Source organism: Phascolarctos cinereus, unplaced genomic scaffold (assembly GCF_003287225.1).
Source record: "Phascolarctos cinereus isolate Bilbo 61053 unplaced genomic scaffold, phaCin_HiC Scaffold_1;HRSCAF=81, whole genome shotgun sequence".
NCBI lineage: Eukaryota > Metazoa > Chordata > Mammalia > Diprotodontia > Phascolarctidae > Phascolarctos > Phascolarctos cinereus.
The window spans coordinates 42,918,267-42,938,215 of NW_027555514.1; the positions used below are offsets into that span (position 1 = coordinate 42,918,267).

Sequence of the window (19,949 nt, forward strand, 5' to 3'; positions counted from 1 at the left end):
AAAATATTTATAGCAGCTCTTTTCATAAGAAACAATAACTAGAAACTGAAAGGGTGCCCACCTATCAGGGAATGGCTAAACAAACTGTAATATGTGGATGTGATGGAATAATAGTGAAATAATAATGAAAGGGAATACAAGTACAATGGAATAATAAGATAATGAAATAATAAAAATTGTGTCATAAGAAATTATGATATGTAGTTTTGGAGGAAAGTGGGAAAACCTTTATAATCTGATGCAGTGAAATAAGCAGAACTGGAAATTATACAATCCTAATAACAATAACACTATAGGAAAAAAAAACTTTGAAAAATCTTAGAACTCTAATTAATGCCATGATAAACCATAATTCTACCTACTCTGCTGCCAAAGAGGTGAAGAGCTCAAAATCAATAAACAATAACCATAATGATACAATATTTCTGTAGCTCCTGTCTGCCCAGGCACTGTGCTAAGCACCTTACCAATCCTATTTCAATCATCCAATGAGATGTCACCAATGTCGGAATCTGTCTTGCTGGACTGCGCATGTTTCTTATAAGAGCTTTGGTTTTTTTCCCCAAAATTGTTTTACTGCGGGGGAATGGGGGGAGGGAGGGAGGAGACAGTAGGTAAGAGAGATAATAAAAACTTGTTAAAACTGGTCAAAAAAAAAAGTACCCAGACAAAACTAACTCTTGTACTGAGAAGCAGAGATTCAGAATTGGAAAGAACATTAAAGGTCATCTAGGCCAGCCCCTTCATTTAACAGATAAGGAAATGGAGGCCCAGAGAGGTTAAATGAATTGTTCAGGGTCACAAAACTAGTAAATGTCTGGGGGCAGGATTTGAACCCAGGTCTTCTTGAGTCCAAGTCCAGTACCCTATCCACTATGCTATGCTGCCTACGAAACTCTACAAACTTCACAAAATACCTTTCATATACATCATTTCATCTGAGGCTCACAACAACCTTAGGAGGTAGAAAAAACACATGATATGGTTCCCACTGTACAGCAGAGGAGACTGAGGCCCAAAGGGTTAAACTTGTGTGCCCAATTAAGGTCATATGGCTAGCTTAATGGAGGAGCTAGGTCTGGAATCCAGACCACTTGAACTGTAGTCATACATTACCAGAGTACAAAATTACAGTTCATTACACTGAGGAAAACAATCACTTTCTATATCTGTCTTTTTAGAAGCTGGTGTTTATCTTTTTAAAAATTTCCCAACTGTACTAACCAGTCCACAAAGAATTCCAAGTAGCCTTCATCCGGTCTTTCCAACTTTGGCGTTCCCATTTCTGCTTTGACCCCTACCAAGATATCAGTATGCCCCTGTAAAAATACATTTGAAATATACATTACTTGAATGTAAAAGTGCCCACAAGGCAGGCAGCGTATTTATTCATTCACTCAACAGGCATTAATGATCTCTAAAGGACTGTGCTAATAATGGAAGACATACAAAATTCAGATCAGACATAGTCCCTGCCCTCAAGGAGCTTACTAAATCTAATAAATAGGCAGACATGAGACAAAATAAATAATAATGGTTCCCAATACTGCATGATAAGCACCTTAGCACAAAGTGTTACATGAGGCTAAGGGGAAAGGGTCTTACTCATGCACCAGATCAGGGAAGGTTTCATTAAGGAGGGAGCACGAATTAAACTTTAAAGGATCGGCAGGAATCAACAGGTCAAGAGAGAAAGGGAATCTATTTTGGGTATGGGGAAGATACAAAGGCTGCAAGTGCTGTGTATTAAGAGGCTGCAGCATGCAGTATGCGGAAAAGAACACTACAGTTAATATTTATGGAGTGCTTTAGGGTTTGCAAAGCACTCTGCACACATTATTTCACCTGAACCCCAACCTTACAGATGATGATATGGAGGCTGACAGAGGCTAAAACACCCTGGGTAAGTCACTTGAGCTCTAAAATACAGATAATAACAGCACCTTTCTCACAGACTTGTTGTATCAAATGGGATATCTGTAAAATGTTTTGCAAACGTTAAGGTATTAAATAAATAGGAGCTAACATTTTAAGTGGATGTCTGAAGAAGTGCCTACTAAGCCTGGAAAGACATCTTGATGAGATCTATGACCAGGAGATAACTCCAGAGACCTGGTGGGCCTCAAGAAATACCTACTGATGATGACTGGAAAAAGGTAACGACTCCAAAGTCCCACACACCTTCCACCTTCAGTCATGACAAGAATCACAGATGTCATTTGACTCACCAGCTTGACTCTTGCAGACCCGCTAGTATTGGACACCACATCTGTTTCCACTTCAGCACAGCGGTAATCTTCACAGCCTCGACCATCCACCCGGAGGTCTTCCTAAAGTGTTATAACCACAATATGAAATGATACAATCAGCTTTGCCACAAGACTGGACCAAACAAAATAGAATGATGTATGTGTATGTAGATATCTATAGATGGCTGAATGGAAATTTGGAGTATCATTCTGAGGTAAGGCCTGGACCAACTGGTCCTTTATGGTCTGCAAAACATTTTTACATGTTATCTCAGGTAGTATCTGAATGAAGCTAAGTTAAGCTAAATAGAGAGTTCTTTTTTTCCTTACATGGGGAAGGAAGCCAATTAATGGAGGAATTTTATTAGACAAGGCTAATGAAAGTGATTTGTCAAAGAGGTCAACAAAAAAGTCAAAACTAAATCCCTTCTTTCATTAGTTTTATCCCTCTCCTCTTCTATCCCTTTCCCTAAATCAATGAAATAAGAGAGTTCAGATTTTGCTTCAAGAAAGGAAAATCATTAAGTTGCACCAATTTATAAGCAGTGTAGTTAGTGAGACTGTGGAGTTTAGGAGGCAACGACTCCCATGAACCAGCCTGGCTTCACTATACTCCTTGGTCATAGAATGGACCCCTGACTTCCTCTGACTGCCATGCTGCTCAGCTCACAGGAGAGGCTGGGTCAAAGAATGGGCATAGCTCAGGTTAAAATCATTGCTAATACTTCAATGAATCTGATTTCCCTGAACTGACACAGATTATGATTCAGTCATGCCTTCTTTTAAAAAATGTTTTCATTGATCCATTTTTTTTACATCACCTTTATTTCTAAATACGTCCCTTCCTTAAAAAGTAATCTATGTTACAAAGAATAAAAAGAGGGAAAAAGCAGTTCATCAAAACTAACCAACATATCAGCCAAACCTGACTGTACATTCATGACTCCTATTCCTTTTCCTCCACTTCTGCAGAGATGAGAGACCCATCCATGCTTATAAACTCTGATTTTTCCCTATAAATCCTCCAGAGCCTTCTGAATGTAATGAACGTAATGGAATACTATTGTGCCATAAGAAATGACAAGCAGGTGAACTTTAGAAAAACCTGGAAAGACTTGTATGAACTGATGCTGAATGAAATGAGCAGAGCCAGGAGAACATCATTGATAGTAACAACCACATTGTGCGAATGACTGACTTTGATAGACTTGGCTCCTCTCAGCAACGCAAAGATCTAAGACAACTCCAAAGGGCTCATGATGGAAAATGCTATCCACACCCAGGGAAAGAACTATGGAGTCTGAATGCAGATCGAAGCACACTCTTTGCTCTCCTTTTCTCCTGTTGTTTTGCTTTATCGCATCATTCTCATGGTTCCTCCCATCAGTTCTAATTCTTCTTTACATCATGACTAATGGGAAAATATGCTTAATATGAATGTATAAGTAGAGCCTGTATCAGATTGCACACCATCTTGGGGAGGGGGAAAGAGAAGAAAGGGGAGAAAATTTAAAACTCAAAGTCTTATGATAGTGAATATTGAAAACGAAAAATAAATAAATTAGAGTGGGGGGGAGGGGCACAGCCAAGATGGCAGAGTAAAAGCAGTGACTTGCTTGAGCTCTCCCCCAAACCCCTTCAAATACCTCTCAAAAATGACTCTAAATAAATTCTAGAGCAGCAGAACCCACAAAAAGGCAGAGTAAAACACATTTCCATCTCAAGACAACCTGGACAGTCAATGGGAAAGTTCTGTTGTGCCAGGCTGGGAGAGGAACGCATTTCAGCATGGGCCGTGTAACAACCTGGAGCAGGCCTCAGGGGACTAAATCACTGATAGCTGTGGCAGTTTCCAGACTTCTCAACCCACAAATGCCAATGACAGCTTAGAAGGTCAGTAGGAAAGATCTGTTAGACCTGGGTGAGGGAAGCACTGTCCTGCCCCAGCCTTGGCGCAGCCCCAGGGCCACGGCTGCCTCAGGAGCTCTCAGCCCACCACAGTGAGGGGATCGAGTGGCTGATCAAAAAGGGATTGCAGGGATCTCTTTGCTGGCACTAAGACAGGATTCTCTTGCTTTGCCCATGTTTGGATCTGGGTCGCAGTCCTGGGGCAAAAAGAAACGCTGGAGTGGGGGTGCTTGTGACAGTGGTAGAGAAAGAATCCTCCTCACAGTTCCAAGGCAGAAAAGAGTGCTTGTGGTCACTCACAGACCACAGCATAGGCCAGGAAAAGAGCAAACACCTGTCCTTTGATTAGACCACTTTGGAAGAACCAAAAATTTACAGGTCCTTAGAAATATCTCTGAAAACAGCTGCACAAAACCCCTGAAGCTTGGGATAGTACACCCTTCACACTGGAAGCAGAGACCTACCTTAACAAAGGGTTAAAAAAAAAGTCAAGTAATTGGCTGGGAACATGAGCAAACAGAGAGAAAAAATTCAGACTACAGAATCTTACTTTGGTGACAAAGAAGATCAAGACATACAACCAGAAGAAGACAACAAAGTCAAAGCTCTTAACTCCAAAGCCTCCAAGAAAAATATGAATTAGTCGCAGGCCATAGAAGAGCTCAAAAAGGATTCTGAAAATCAAGTATGAGAAGCAGAGGAAAAATTGGGAAGAGAAATGAGAGTGATGCAAGAAAATTATAAAAAGTCAACAGCTTGCTAAAGGAAATAAAATAAAAACTTTAGAAAAAATGCCTTAAAAATAGACTAACTCAAATGGCAAAAGAGATCCAAAAAGCCAATGATGAGAAGAATGCCTTAAAAAGCAGAATTGACCAAATGGAAAGGGAGGTCCAAAAGCTCACTGAAGAAAATAATTCCTTAAAAATTAGAATGGAGCAAATGGAAGCTAATGACTCTATGAGAAACCAAGAAATTATAAAACAAAACAAAAAGAATGAAAAAATAAAAGACAATGTAAAATATCTCATTGGAAAACAACCGACCTGGAAAATAGATCCAGGGGAGATAACTTAAAAATTATTGGACTACTGAAAGCCATGATGAAAAAAAGAGCCTAGATATCATCTTTCAAGAAATTATCAAGGAAAACTGCCCTACTATTCTAGAACCAGAGGGTAAAACAGAAATGGAAAGAATACACTAATCGCCTCCTAAAGAGATCCCAAAAGGAAAACTCCTAGGAATATTATAGGCAAATTCCAGAGTTCCCAGATCAAGAAGAAAATAGTGCAAGCAGCCACAAAGAAACAATTCAAGTACTGTGGAAACACAATCAGGATAACACAAGATTTAGTAGCTTCTACATTAAGGGATGGAAGGGCTTGGAATATGATATTCCAGAGGTCGAACGAGCTAGGATTAAAATCAAGAATCACCTACTCGGCAAACCTGAGTATAATCCTTCAGGGGGAAAAAATGGAAATTCAATGAAATAGAGGACTTTCAAGCATTCTTGATGAAAAGACCAGAGCTGAATAGAAAAAAAAAATTTTTAATGGTTCTTAATTATTTCCTTCAATCTGATAAAAGCCAGTGGCAAAGTCGGGAGGAGCCGGTTGAACATCTACAATTTCTCTTATCTAGTTATCAGCATGTGTTAACAGGTAAGCAGTCCATTTTGTACACAGTAGAGAGGCTGAATAGAAAATCTGACTTTCAAATACAAGACTCAAGAGAAGCATGAAAAGATAAACAGGAAAGAGAAATCATAAGGGACTTATTAAAGTTGAACTGTTTACGTTCCTACATGGAAAGATGTATAACTCATGAGACCTTTTTCAGTATTAGGGTAGTTGGAGGGAATACAGACAGAGGGCACAGGGTGAGCTGAATATGAAGGGATGATATCTAAAAAATAAAATTAGGGGTAAGAGACAATTGTACTGAGAGGATGGAGGGAAATATAGTTAGGCTTTCACAACATGACCATTATGAAGTGTTTAGCATGACTACACATGTATAACCTATACTGAATTGCTTACCTTCTCAATGAGGGTAGGTGGGGAGGGAGGAATGGAGAGAATTTGGGGCTCAAAGTTTTAAAAACGAATGTTAAAAATTGTTTTTACATGCAACTGGGAAATAAGATATATGGGCAATGGGGTATAGGAATCTATCCTGCCCCACAGGAAAACAGAAGGGAAAGGGGACAAGAGAAGGGAAGGGGTGATAGAAGGGAGATTGGGGGAAGGGATGGATATTCAGAATGCACATCGTCTTGGGGTGGAGGGAGGAGATAGATGGGGAGAAAAATTGGAACTCAAAATCTTGTGGAAATGAATGTTGAAAACTAAAAATAAATTAATAAAAAGAGAAAAATAAATAATTTTTTTAAAAAAGGAAAAAAAATAAAAAATGGCCACCACAAAATTAGGGGACATGTTTTTGTCTCAACTAGAGAGACTGAGCAAAGGATAAACCATGGTAGATTAACAAGCTTTTTTTTTTTTTTAAACACCCCATGCTTCAGTTGGAATATGATATTCCAGAGGTCAAAATACTGAAATGTAGAAGGGATATCTGACCCAAGATGACTAAACTCCTGTGGTGGTGGTGGTGGTGATGAAATGAAGAAAATAAAATAAGAGGCAAAATAAAAAGACAGAATCCCAGATACACCCAACCAAACCTATAGAGATCTATAGACCTGTAGTAGTGAAAAGCATCCTTTTGTGGAGGAAGTCAAGTGACTAAATGTGGTTCAGGAAAAAGGTTCTTTCCCTTGGAAGACCCAGGTGATTTGTTTAGTGAAGCTTTTTATTAACAGCTCTCCTTTCCACTTCCCCAGCTTCCCAGGGAGACTGCATGGGGTTCGGCTGGATAAACTAGAGATTAAAAAGATGGAATGAAGAGCTCTTTCTATTACCCGCAGGCTTAAAATTCAACCAATAGGTAAATTGCTACTGTGTACTTCAGTTTCCTCAGCTATAAAACGTGATAATGGAGAAGGCAGACAGGAACAATTGAAAAGCAAATTTGCATTAATCTACAACAGAGGAGACTAACGATCCTAGCCAATAAAACATAATGAGTCGGGCAGGCATCTGCAACTACTTTGGACAGCTTTTAAGTGTGACTATATTGAAGAGGGGAAAGGAAGAGGAATAGAGGGGAAAGGAGGCAATAGAGTGTGGTAGTGGCCACAACTCTAATGGACTGCCTGGGAGAGTAAGGATTAGGAACTATGACAGGAGAGGAAGGTGGGTATTTTTTGGTTGTTTTCTGTATTGGGGAGTGGGAGAAGGGATGTCCCTTTCAGAGGTTGCCTACGTTCAGGCTAAATAAACCATCCCAACACCTTCTGGTACACATATCGCCAAATCCTGGGGGTAATAGCCACTTCCTTCTTAGCTTCCAAAGCAGTAGTGCCAACTTCGAAATCTTTTTCACAACAGTACCTCACCCACCTATAGAACTGTAAATTTTCAAAGCAATTTGACAAAGAGTACATCATCTTCTATCCCGGGAGGTAAACAGGCAGGAATGACTAAGAAGACATTATTTTCCCTTTCTGGGCGTAAATTTCCTCCCCTACTTCTAACAGGAGCCTCTGCGGTTCCTTCAGCCTTAGATCTGGGAAATCTATGGGTACCGATGAAAGATGCTAACCGAGGTAACCTTTAGGGCTAAAGAAAGGTGTTCCGTAGTCTCTTCGCCTGGGGTAAAACCACAGCTCTGGGAACCAGAGAAAAGCGCCAGCCTCCGGACCCCGACTTCGTGCCCAGCTACAATGTAACATTAGGATGCCTACCAAGAGCTGGGTCCACCTCGGAAGCGGAGCCCCGGGCCAGGAGAAGAGCTTAAGACACAAACACATCTTATCTGACCCAGAGGCAGAGGACCTGGGTTCCAATTCTATGCTGCCTAAAGGACTCTGGGTAACACTAACACCTCCGGACGTTCATAACGAGCTTTACAAACATCATCTCGCTGGAGACTCGCCACAGTCCTTGGAGCTTAATTAACTCTATGGGGCCTGAGGGAAGCCGCTTACCCTCCTCCTGTGGACTCAGTTTCCCCACCGGAAAGAAAGAGGAGGCTGAGAGGTCCCTCCCCTCCAGCTCTAGAGTTGGATGATCTCTAAGCGTTCCCCCCAATTCCCGGCCCCCAAGTGCGCGCGCAGAGCCGGTGAGCGGGGGCGGGGGGGAGGGGGTAGAGCAGGTGCGCACGCGCATTAGGTGCGTCTAGAAAGGCTGAGGGGGAGCGCGCCCGGGCCGCGGCGGGAGGGGGTCCCGGCCTCGCCTCGCCTCCTCGCTCGTTACCTGCACGCCGTGCACGATGTAAACCTTTTCCGCCTCGCTCAGCGCCACGGACGCCATGATGCCCCGTCCGGCCGCGCTTCGGCCCCCGCCGCCGCCTCCGAACCCTCCCCTAGGCGCTGGTCCGGACGTCGCGCTCTCCGCACGACTGTGGCGTCATCCGCCCGCGCCGGCCCCCGGGGGCCGCTCCCCTCTGCGTCATCAGCGAGCGGCGGCCGCTCCTGCCGCCGCCGCCGCCGCCGCCGCCCGCCCGGAGCCCGATGGGCTGCTCCTGCGCCCCGCCCCGGAGTCTGGGTGAGTCCCGGGATCCGCGGCCCCCGAGCCCGGGAGCGGCCGCGGCCCCCAGCGCGGAGGCGGGAGGGCGAGGGGGCGGCGACGGCAGCGCCGGGGACAGTTGGGGACGGACCGAGGGCAAGAGGGCGGCCCCGGCACCTGCCGGCCGACCGGCAAGGCTTTTCCGCTCCGAACTGGAGTTGGACTAAGTCCGCCGGAGCGAGCCGCAGCTGCCTCGGGAGCTGCGTGCTCCCCAGGTCCCGCTCACCCCTGCCCGCTCTTCCCCGTCCTCTGACTGTGTTTGTCCGGCTCTCGCTGCCTTCCCGTCCGGCACTCCTCTTCAGCTGCCCTTTCTCCCCTGCCACCTGCTGCCCCTCCCGGTCTCCATTATCACCCTCCCTTCCGGCTCCTCTGTTACTCTCTGCCTCTCCCTTTGCTCCTCTTTACCCCTGCCCCTCCCCCTCCCCATTGTCACCCTCATCCCTCCCCTTGCTCCCCTATTACCCCCTGCCCCTCCTTGTGCTCGCCTTTCTCCCTCGCCGGTCCCCTATTACTCCCTGCCCCTCCCTTTGTTCACCTTTCCCCCTCTCCCGCTCCATTATCATCCCTTGCCCCTCCCTTTGCTCTTCCCCCCCTCACCCCGTGCTCCTCGCCCACCACCCCTGGGTCCCTCTCTCTCCTGCCCCTCCCCTTGCTCCCCTTTTCTATTTGCCGCTTCCCCATCCTCCATCACTCTCTGTCTCTCGCCTTGCTCCCCTTTTCCCTGTTTTTCTCCTGGCTACCCTTCTGCCCTGCTTCTCTGCTCCCCTCTTCCCTTCCTTCACCTCCCCTAGCTGGGGGAAGCCGAAAGGATTCTGGACTTTGAGGAGATTCAAATCTCTGCACCAGTGTGACATTTGTTGGCTGTGTGACCATGAACAAATCACTTAACCTTTCCCAAAATGGGCTTCCTCATCTACAAAGTGGGAATAATAATACGGCTCTATCTCCCAAGATTCTTGAGTTGAAAGCCTTTCTAAACCTTTATGTAGGTGATTTTTTTTTCATTACCTAACAGAATTCTCTGCATGTTGTAAATGCTGAATAAAAACTTGATGGGTAGATAGGAGTCTTTAGTGGAGTTCCCAGAGATCTAGGATCATAGATTTAGAGCGAGTTGCAACCTCAGAAGTTGTTTAATCAGCCCACTCACTTTACAAATGAGGAAACCTATGCCCAGACAGGATAAGGGGCTTGTTCAGGGTTACACAGGTAGCAAGAAGTTGAATCCAGGTCCTCTCACTTCCAAATGCAGTCCTCTTTCCACTGTGCTGCACTGCTTCCTTGGTCCTCTGCTATTTGAACTTTTTAAAGTCAGTGACTTGGGTGAAGACAAACTTATGAAGTTTGTAAATGACACAAATAGCTAATTACAACAACAAATCTCAATATGACTTAATAGTGTTATATACATTGGCCAAAATAGCTAATGCCATATTGGTCTACCTTAAGGGAGACATGGTGTCCAGAACTAGGATGGTGCTAGTCCCACAGATTTCTTCTCATCATGTCAAGCCTGGATGTTATGTTCTGTTTGAGTTGCTGCTATTTAGGAAGGGCATTGACAAGACAGTTTACAGAGGAGGCCAACTAGGTAAAAGGCCAAGGATGTAAGAATGAGGGAGAGAGAAGGACCAGTGCCACATGATGACCATCTTCAACTGACCGGCTGTCATGTGGAGGAGTGCAGAACTGGGATGGGGGAGTGGGGGGGGGCGTAGATTATGGTAGAATGATAATGGCCTCTGAAGTCCCTTCCAACTCTGTGCTTCCTGGCCTGAGTAACGAATACTCCCATCCATCTGAAACTCTTTTGCCCAGGCTTCCCTCCCCCACCCCCATGCTTTGACCCTGCTTCTCTTCCCTTCTCACCACCTCAATCTGATAAAATGGGTGGGGACGTCCTCTGCCTCGGTTCAGAGATTTCAGGGGAGAATGGTTTGTAGAAGGAACTAGGGAATACTTCCTTGCTTGCAGCTCACTTCCTGGTCTTTCTGTGAGGCAACTGGTGGTGGGAGGGGACAGCTGTGAGTGGAAGAGCCCTTCCTGATAGACATGCTGCCCAGTAGGAGGCTGCTGCCCATGGTCTGCTTGGAGGCAGGGGAAGGTTGTGGAGGGCAAATAGAATCTGGCCATACCATGTGAGCTATGGTGGGCACCAGCAGCACTTCCTGAAAGCCTGGTGATTGCCTGTCTTCAGAGGAAGGGCTATAGAAAGAATGTTGAGAAGGAAGCTTCTGAAGACCCAGAGCCAGTCAAGGAGAGGGTGAGGAGGCCCAGCTGCAGCAGAAAGCTGGAGCCACAGCCACTAGCCATCAAGCAGGCCTCTTAATTCCAGCATTTCTTTGGGTAGGTGATAAGCTTTAGGCAGTCGTCCAAGGAGAAAAGAGCTCTGGCTTTACTGCCCTGTGGTGGTTGAGGCGGGCATTGTCTTTGAAATGCATAATACCTGCAAGGTAAGGCTAGGATCACCCTGGGAATCCATTTTTCTTAGTGGTCAAGACTGGGCAGAAGAAGTTTTAAAAGATATTTGTGGAAAGAAAAAGTGGATTTTAAAGAGCTATTATGGAAAAAGAGGAGAGTTTTAGTAACTCATACTCTCAAGAAATCCCCTTTTTTCTCCAAAGTAAAATGACCCTTTTCCCCAAACCTTTTCAGTATGAAAAGCTCCCCAATAAAACATCTCATGTGTCTGTGTACTGCTATCTTGACATTTTTAATCACCTGTGAAAGCACTGAGAACCGCCCCCCCCCCACCCCAAGCACTCGGTAGATTTTTTGTTAATATTTGATCATCCGCAAGGCTCAGTATCAGTAAACTGGGGAGAAAGATACATTGTTCTTTACCATGTAAGACTTTTCGCTACTGGAAGAGGAGAGAGACGGCATCATTCTCCCCGTTCCCCTTTCCCCTTATACAAAGTGGATGTGCATGTGCCCCTATCGGTATTGATTTTGTAGTCAAATGACCTGAAATTCAATCCAGGCAGCACTACTTCAAGTGATGTGACCTTTGCTGCAAGTTACTTAGCTTCACTGTGGTTTAGTTTCCTCATCTGTAAAATGAGTGAGTGGGAGTAGATCAGCCAGTCAGTTGATAGCCTACTGTGCGCCAGGCATTGTACTAAGAGATGGGGGTGCAAAGAATGGCAAAAGACAGTTCCTGTCCTCGAGGACGCCGAAGTCTGATGGGGGAGACAACATACACATGACAATGTACAAAAAAGGTCAGTACCGGATGAATGAGAAATGGTCACCATGCTGCAGGGGTGTAGGGGTATGTTTTGTACAGAGATTATGTTGCATTGAAAGACTAAAGAAAACTTGCATAGTTAGGGTGACATGAGACTGGATTTTAGGAACAGAGGATGGATATATGGTACAGAGGAAGTGGGAGTGTCTGAAAGTAAGATTTTCATAGCTGGGATGTCTGCTGGATTGGAGGTGGAAGAAAAGGCCAGTTCAAGAAATGGCACGTAGGGAGAGAGGAATGCATTTAGAGACTCATCTTTAGGCAAACACATTCTTAACCTAGATTCAAACTTTTAAAAATTTATCTATATTTTGCTAACCGCATTATAGTACAATTAGTTTCTTTTATAATGCTATGTATTTTATTTTCTATATTTAAAAATGTTGTTCTGACCAAGTGGGACCGTATACTTCACCAAACTGATAGAATGGGGATCCAAGACCCCCTAAAAAGGTGACAGATTCCTTCTTTAGAGCACAGGTGTCAAATATGTAGCCTCATGCAGCCTACAACACTCCCCAAGCGTAGCCCAAACCAGATTAAAGTATAATTGGGAAATATTAAGCACAATGAATAAAAATACAATAAAAACATGTGGCCTGAAGAAATCCTTATGTGTAGTTTAGTGGCCCCTGTTTCTGTTTGTTTGATACCACTGCTTTAAAGGAAATCTTTTAGCATGTTATAATTATGCCTTTAAAATATATGGGCCACCAAAAGAATATGATATAGTACTTTCTGGGCAGCTTGATCAGGCTGTCTCAGATGTTGACATTTTACAACAATTTGTTGGATTTACTTCAGTGGATCCATGACTTTATCCTCAGCTTGTTCTTCCAGTTGTGAAGATTGTTGCCACCCCTGCCTGCCTGCCCTTCATGTCCACATAAGCTTGTCACGGGGAGTCCACCTTACATTGTGGGAGTCTTACCGGAAGATTTAAGGCTGGAAGGGACCGTAGAAGTCATCTAGTCCAATCTTACTGTTTTTACAGTTGAAGAAACTGAAGCTTCAGCAGGGTAAATGATTTGCCTAAGGGATTCAGACCAAGGGGCTTATTCCTTAGTCCCACCATGTGACCAGCTCATCTTTTTTCATCATATATTTTTTTAATGACATTCTTTGCCCTGCTTCTAAGTGATGCTTTGTTGTTGTGTTTTAATAAGTTTTTATTGATGTCTTCTGGTTTGTTTGTTTTTGTTTTTGTTTTTATATCTTCTCATTTATCACTGGTATCCCTTCCCTTCCCAGAGAGCCACCCCATATAACAAATTGTATTTGTTTAAAGAGGAAAAAAAAGTCAGTCTAATTGATTGGTATATTGTCAAAGTCTGAAAGCATGTGCAATGGACCCCCCCCTCTTTCACAAAGGGCTGGGTTGAGGGTCTCCTCATCTCTTCTGTTCACTTTTGATTTTTCTTGTGTGCTGTTCTTTCCATTTACATTTTTGTAGTTATTGTGTACCTTGTTTTCTTGGCTCTGCCTACTTCCCTCTGTACCAGTTCATTTTGGTCTTTCCATGCTTCACTATATATCGCATACATGATTTTTGACCGCAAAGTAATATTCCACTACATTTGTGTGCCACAGTTTGTTTAACCATTCAATAATTGATGGGCAATCTACTTTATTTTCGTTTCTTTGCTTTCACAAAAAGTGCTGCTATAAATATTTTGGTGTATATGGGGGCTGTTTTCTTATTGATGGCTTCCTTGGAGAATAAGCCTGGTAATGGAGTCCTGGCTCAGAGAGTATAGACATTTTAGTCTTTTTATTTGCATAATTCCAAATTACTGTCTGAAATGGTTATACCATTTCACAGCTCCACCAACAATGTATTAATAATGTGCCTGTCATTCTACAATCCCTGAGATCTCAGGGTTATTTTGATTTGCATTTCTCTTATTAGCTATTTGGAGTTAGTGATTTTGGAAATCTTTCAGGTAGTTTTGAATACTTTGTAATTCTTCTTTTAAGAACTGCTTGTTCATATCCTTTGACCACTTAACTCTTGGGGAATGGCTCTCTGATACTTTGTAATGTGTCATAGCCCTACTGCAAGTAAAACCCTTTCTGTTGCCCTGTGAGTGATCCTTAACTTCAAGAAAAGAGTTCTTTTTACATGGAAAGATTGACAGCATTTCTGAGTGATGTCATGAATGGCTTATCCCATGTGATGGACTTTTCTGCATGTATGAGAGCTAGAAACAGTAATACTGTATGTTAAGCTTTTGTGCATGAATGAGATCTTTAAACAGTAGTATGTTCATTTTAAACTCACTGCCAAAACTATGTTCTTTTGAGGTCTTTAGCAGTTATTACAATTGAGCACATTTTTTACTATCAGCTGTGATTGATAGGGCAATTCAAGCATTATTAATAGGAAGTACATTCCTAATTCTGTATTAGTGAAGCACTTGAAATAACCTGTGCTGTGTACAGATTAAAGCCATAATTGGAAAATGATCTAATATTAACTTCTCCATTCCTGTACCAGTGTGAGATGTTTAGCCAAGCGCAGTTTTAAATAATGAATCAACAAGCTTTTATTGAGCACCAACTATGTGTCAGGTATTGTTCTAGATAATTGGTACAATAAAAAAAATTAAACAGTCCCAGCCCTCAGAGAACTTACATTCTAACAAGAAGTTACAGTTACCCTTCTTCATCGTGACTTTCCCCATCATGGCTTTGATATGTTGTGGGTTGGCATATGAAATCAAATGGGAATTTTTTGAGAGTTTTGTGGAAGTGCAGGCAACATGTGAAGACTAGCAGATGACAAAAAAATTTTAGAAACTCAAATGCATAAACTATGTATGTATATACATATATATATATATATAGTATTGTATAATATCAACATATTTTATCCTTTAATACCATAATAATTCAGATAATTCTGTGGTACGAAAGGAGGGTTGAAAAACTGTACACAGATTTTCCAGATTGTGGGGGCGCTGTGCCCCTGACCCCCACGATGTGGAAGGGATGGCCGTATTTACCAGTTTGTGTTATTTATCATCCATGTTAGATTTAGTACAGAACTCACTTTTTCTTTTCACTGTCCAGCACTGGCTAAATGTATTGCCTAGCTCCAAAACTTAGGCATCATTCATGGAAAGAGTAACAAATTCCTGTCACTACCTTGAAAGACTGAAGTTGCATTAGTTCTTATTTTCTGGCAGAACTTTTCTTTTTCTCCTTCCTCTGTGTCTCCTAAGTGTTTATGCTGTTCTTACCAGGGCTCCTTGAATGCAGAGGTCTGAGGTCCTCAGTTAAGTTGTAGGTGTCCATTACTCTTTGTACATGGTCCTACACAGTCCATGGTTCAGTGACTGCTTATTGAAATAATTGAATGTGCCTCCCAACTACTACTCTTTATTTTCTTGTGTTTCTCCTTTGGTTATATATTAAGAGGCAGTTAACCAAACACTCATCCTTTTGATGAAGTGGATAGAACGCTGGGCTTGGAGTCAGGAAGATTTTTAGTTCAAATCTAGCCTCGGAAACTTCCTAGCTGTGTGACCTTGAGCAAGTCACTTAGCCTCTGTTTGCCACTGGAGAAGGAAATGGCAAACCACTCTAGCATCTTTGCCAAGAAAACCGCATAGACAGAGGTGCATGGAGTCAGGAAGACTGAATAACTATATAGCCAGAACATGTCCCTCATCAAGTGATAGAGGAGGCCAGATTTCATTTTGGCCTCTCAGATGATGTCCTGCTGCGTGGCTGAAAGTCAGCCTGGCGGCAGAGCAAGGAGCAGTGGTGGTTCTCCTGTCAGAGAACCTGGGTCAGAGTTCCTGCTTTCCTTCTGATTTACTGGCTGTGTGACCAGGACTAAAAGGATCATGTCCACAAAACATTTTGTCTTGTTATTGACTACCAACTACTCCCAAGTGGCTACCATGTCTCTAGCCCACCGCTACATCTATGGAAATGCAAGCATTGTATACATGAGGCAGGGATCCTGCCTACGAGCTGACCTACTGTCCAGTTAGGGAGAGGAAGGACATGCTTCATACAATTAGTGAACAAGAAAATATTAACAAAATGCTAAATAGTACAGTACAGATAATTAGTGGATAGGATAATATGTAATAAGGCGATAATTGTGCCTCACAGGCAGACAGCATGTGGGAAAGGTGACAACAGAGACTGTCATTTTCTCTGGCAGAGATCTGGCAAATCTTTGTCCTACCTAAGAGTTAGTTAATTAAAGTAATAAAAGACTTACAGAATTGCTTCAGGGTAATGCAGCAATGGTGTTATAGTTGCAGAGAACCCTTAAAAGCACAGCTTGTGAACATCTTATTCCACATTTTAATGGCCTGGAGCCAGATAACATCCCTAGCCCTATGCCTGATTTTTTCCCTATGTCACAGGAAGATATGCCCCTCCCCCCCAAAAAAAAGAGTGTAGTTGAAATTGTTTTCTTTACAAAATTCTATTTCAAGTAAATATTTTGTAAAATTCTGCTTTGCATGGATTTTTTACTACATGTATCCTGGTTTAAGGAATACATGTTGTAAATTATTTGTCTTCCTAAAGAAAATATTATTAAGCTAGCTGTAATTAAAACTGTTTCTGAAGCTGCTTCATGCAGATATTAGTACAATTATTATAAATGTGTGAACTATTCATATTTTCTCATTTTCAGAATTGCCTTTATTTTTAAAATGTGCCTGAAAAACAAGTCGAAGAATAGAAAAAGAATGGTTGTGTACATTAGTAGGACAGTGAGAGGAAATGTCTTGTGATGCCCACTGTTTCTAACCTTCTTTGCATTTTTTATAATTAGCCTTCCTTATCTGAAATACCAATGTAGTATTCCAGCAGATAAGTAGTAGTATTATCCTCATAGCTCTCCAAATAAAAAATGACATATAAATGCATGTCACGTTATTCATCTCAGTGAATGAAAATTATTAGGAGAAAATCTGTCCTTTTATAATTTGTCCAAAACCAGAATCTTCTTGATTGTATGGAGCCCTGGAGTGACTGAAGTCTATGTATTTTTCATGCTATATGAGGCAGTGTCTGTTTCCTGTTCAAGGTCAGTAGAGATATGATGTAAATTGGGTAGTATTAATTTCCTAACCTTAGGAGGATGGACCTGCTGGTACAATTAGAGAATGGTATTAAGGAAACAGACCGTGGCTTTGTTGATGCTCTAAATTTGTGAAGCTAATGACCTAAAAGTATGCTTTTCTAAGCCAAACGTTGGCATAGTTGCAAATTGTCTGGAGAGGTAGATTTCTTAGGACAGGCTTCTTTTTCCTTTCTCTTTCTCTCTCCCTCTCCTCCTCTCTCCTTCCCTCCCTTCTTCCATTTGATGCAGGATGTATTATCTTCCCATATAGGATGTAAGCTCCTTAAGGAAAGAGACTGTAGAGAGTCTTTGCTTGCTTTTATTTGAAACCCCTCCCCCTCCCCCTTGTTTGGCACAGTACCTGGCATATAGTAAGCACTTCAGTGCTTTTCTGTTCCATTCCATGTTGATAGTTTTTGTCTCAACAACCCCAAAACTCAAATAGCAACATATTTTAAGCTAATTTTTCAGCTTTAAAAACTGAAAAGGCTCAAGAAAACTGTTGACTACAAGAGCAGTTATAGATGATGAATTTCTTTATAGATGATGACGAATGTTAAATGGAAATTAGGAAAGGGTAAGTCAGACAATAAAGGAAAGTGGCCAGAAATAAGTCAGGCTTACCTCTTGGATACAGCATTTGTTGACAAGCCAAAGATGGAGATGCAGGAGGGCCGTAGTAATAAAGTTGGAAGGAACTGTAGCAACTCCGTTGAATGCGGATGTCTTTCTAACACTCATGGAGGAATCTCTCTGTACCTTTGGGATTATGAGAGACAGTGTAAGAGTAATGAAAAAGCAGTGAATTGGCAATCAAAGAATCTGAGTTCAAATTCTGTCTCCATGTGAACTTGAGACAATCATTTAACCTTCATGGTCCACAGTTTCCTTATCTTTAAAGTCAGGGGCTGGATCAGTGGGATGATGTGCTTGTGGAACACCAAAAGGCCATCATGGATCAGGAGATTTCCTGATCGGCCATGAGTAAATCTAAGATAGAATTACAGAAGAACGAGTTTCATCATTCTAGCGAGTCTTGCTCCAATGCCCAATCCTCTGTTCCCTCCTTCACCCATCACCATACATCGCAGGCCACAAGTATGCATTTTCCAAGAATTCTCTTCTCTCCCCACCCCCCCCAATCCCCAAGGGAAACAGTAATTACAGGTGAATCAGTAATGTTTCAAGGAATCAAATTTTCTGAAACAATCCTGTCATTATATAGCTCCCAAGATTTCTAAATGATCCCCCCTCCCCAGGCAGTATTTCTTCATGATTTACCTTAGGATCCCAGGGCATCTTGCTACTGAGTGACCAAAAAGAGAAAACCCATCTTTCTCCGCAGAGCAAATAATTTGAAATTAGCCAAAGACTTGATCAGTTTGGAATGGATGCTGGGGTTTTTTCTCCAGATTGTAAACTCAGACTCATTCTCAACCAATCAGAAAGCATTCTGATCATTGTTAAGCTTCTGTTGTCTCATCTACAACTTTCCACGTAAGCCTCTGTTGAATAATTCCACAAATATTCAGCACTTAAGGCAGTACCCATCCCAAGGGAAAGAAAAACAGGTAAACCATGATACAGTAACATTAACATGTTGATCTCTAAAGGCACTGAGATTATTCCCTCATTCCTTATACAGAACTTAGAGATAATTTAATCTTTACTTCTGCGCTCCCAAGAAAAGCAGGTGTAGAAATGTTAAATTATTTGTCTGTGGTTACACAGCTAGTAAGTGCCAGAAACTAAGCAGTTTTCATTTTTAAGAGTATTTTCTAAGATTTCTTGAGGAAGATGGACTAAGAGATCGCTAAAGTCTCTTGCAACTCTGAACTTTTCTTAAAGTGTGATAACTGAAGCACCTTCATTTTTAGCTTCTCAAAATGCAGAGACTTTTGCACAGATGGCCTCACGGTGGCCCACCACCAATGCCTCACTCTTTGTGTGATCAGGTACAACTCTCAGTTGGGAGGCCATGTTAAGTTTTAATGTGCTCTTTTCTCAGGAAATGCAATATAGAGTTCAGCTGGCCAGCCCCGCAAGAAATCCCTAATAGAAATAGAATTTCAGGAATGAGTCGGGGATGCCTCATGGAGACTTATTGAACAGAGAGGTGTAACCAAGATATTCAGAGCTTCTTCTTTCTGCTTACCTAGGCCATGACGAGGTCATTTTGGATTTTAGATGGACAGATTCCTAGTGTGAGTTTGTTTGGTTTTTAATTAGCCAAGTAGAAATCATCAAATTCAAGATTTAAATTGATCAGTAGCATGAAGAAAGTTCTAAGAGAATCTCTGCTGGAAGGCAGTACAGAACACGTCGGCTAAAATCATCTGTTTGTGGCCGTTTAGAGAAGGAATCGCTGAACAGTAACTAATACAAGTTCTAAAAAATGACTTCAAAAATCAACACCATTTCCTTGAAAGAAACTGCTTATTAAGCAAAGCAAATTGCATAAATATGGCTACCTTAGTGTTCTGTGTCTTCTCTTAGAAAACAATGTCTTTGTTCAGTCACATAAAACTATGTTTATTCTTTGAAGGTATTATCAAATAGATATGACTTGTACAAGGATTCTGTGGAGTAGCATCAATGCAGGGGAGGCATTTAGAGAGTGAGGAGCTTTTTGATACCTGTTCTGGTCCTCATCCTAATTTGAGAGAGTTCAATCCTCTGTACTAATCAGTAAGATGTAGGCTCCTTGTGAACAAGGATTACATCGATTTTTGACTCTATCTCCAGGGTCCAGGGCAGCACCTTACTCATCCATAATAGGCCCTGGGGATCATAGGAGCGTAGATTTAGAATTT

General features: G+C 42.2%; 2 protein-coding genes across 3 annotated transcripts in view; one reads left to right on the forward strand and one right to left on the reverse strand.

Annotated features, from left to right (window-relative positions):
• EXOSC7 (exosome component 7) overlaps nt 1-8,632 on the reverse strand; it is a 39,991-nt gene extending 31,359 nt beyond the window's left edge. Inside the window, exons 1-3 of the mRNA XM_078151661.1 lie at nt 8,483-8,632; nt 2,229-2,330; nt 1,225-1,319 (exon numbers count right to left, since the gene is read on the reverse strand). Of these exons, the coding sequence (XP_078007787.1) occupies nt 1,225-1,319; nt 2,229-2,330; nt 8,483-8,539 (254 nt within the window). The 5' untranslated portion in view covers nt 8,540-8,632. The remainder of the gene's footprint in view (nt 1-1,224; nt 1,320-2,228; nt 2,331-8,482) is intronic.
• Nucleotides 8,633-8,675: 43 nt separating this feature from the next.
• ZDHHC3 (zDHHC palmitoyltransferase 3) overlaps nt 8,676-19,949 on the forward strand; it is a 68,587-nt gene continuing 57,313 nt past the window's right edge. The window contains exon 1 of one of the 2 annotated variants that reach the window (XM_020987339.2): nt 8,676-8,773. The gene's annotated coding sequence lies outside the window, so the exon portion shown is untranslated. The remainder of the gene's footprint in view (nt 8,774-19,949) is intronic. The other variant, XM_020987340.2, reaches the window with a different exon arrangement.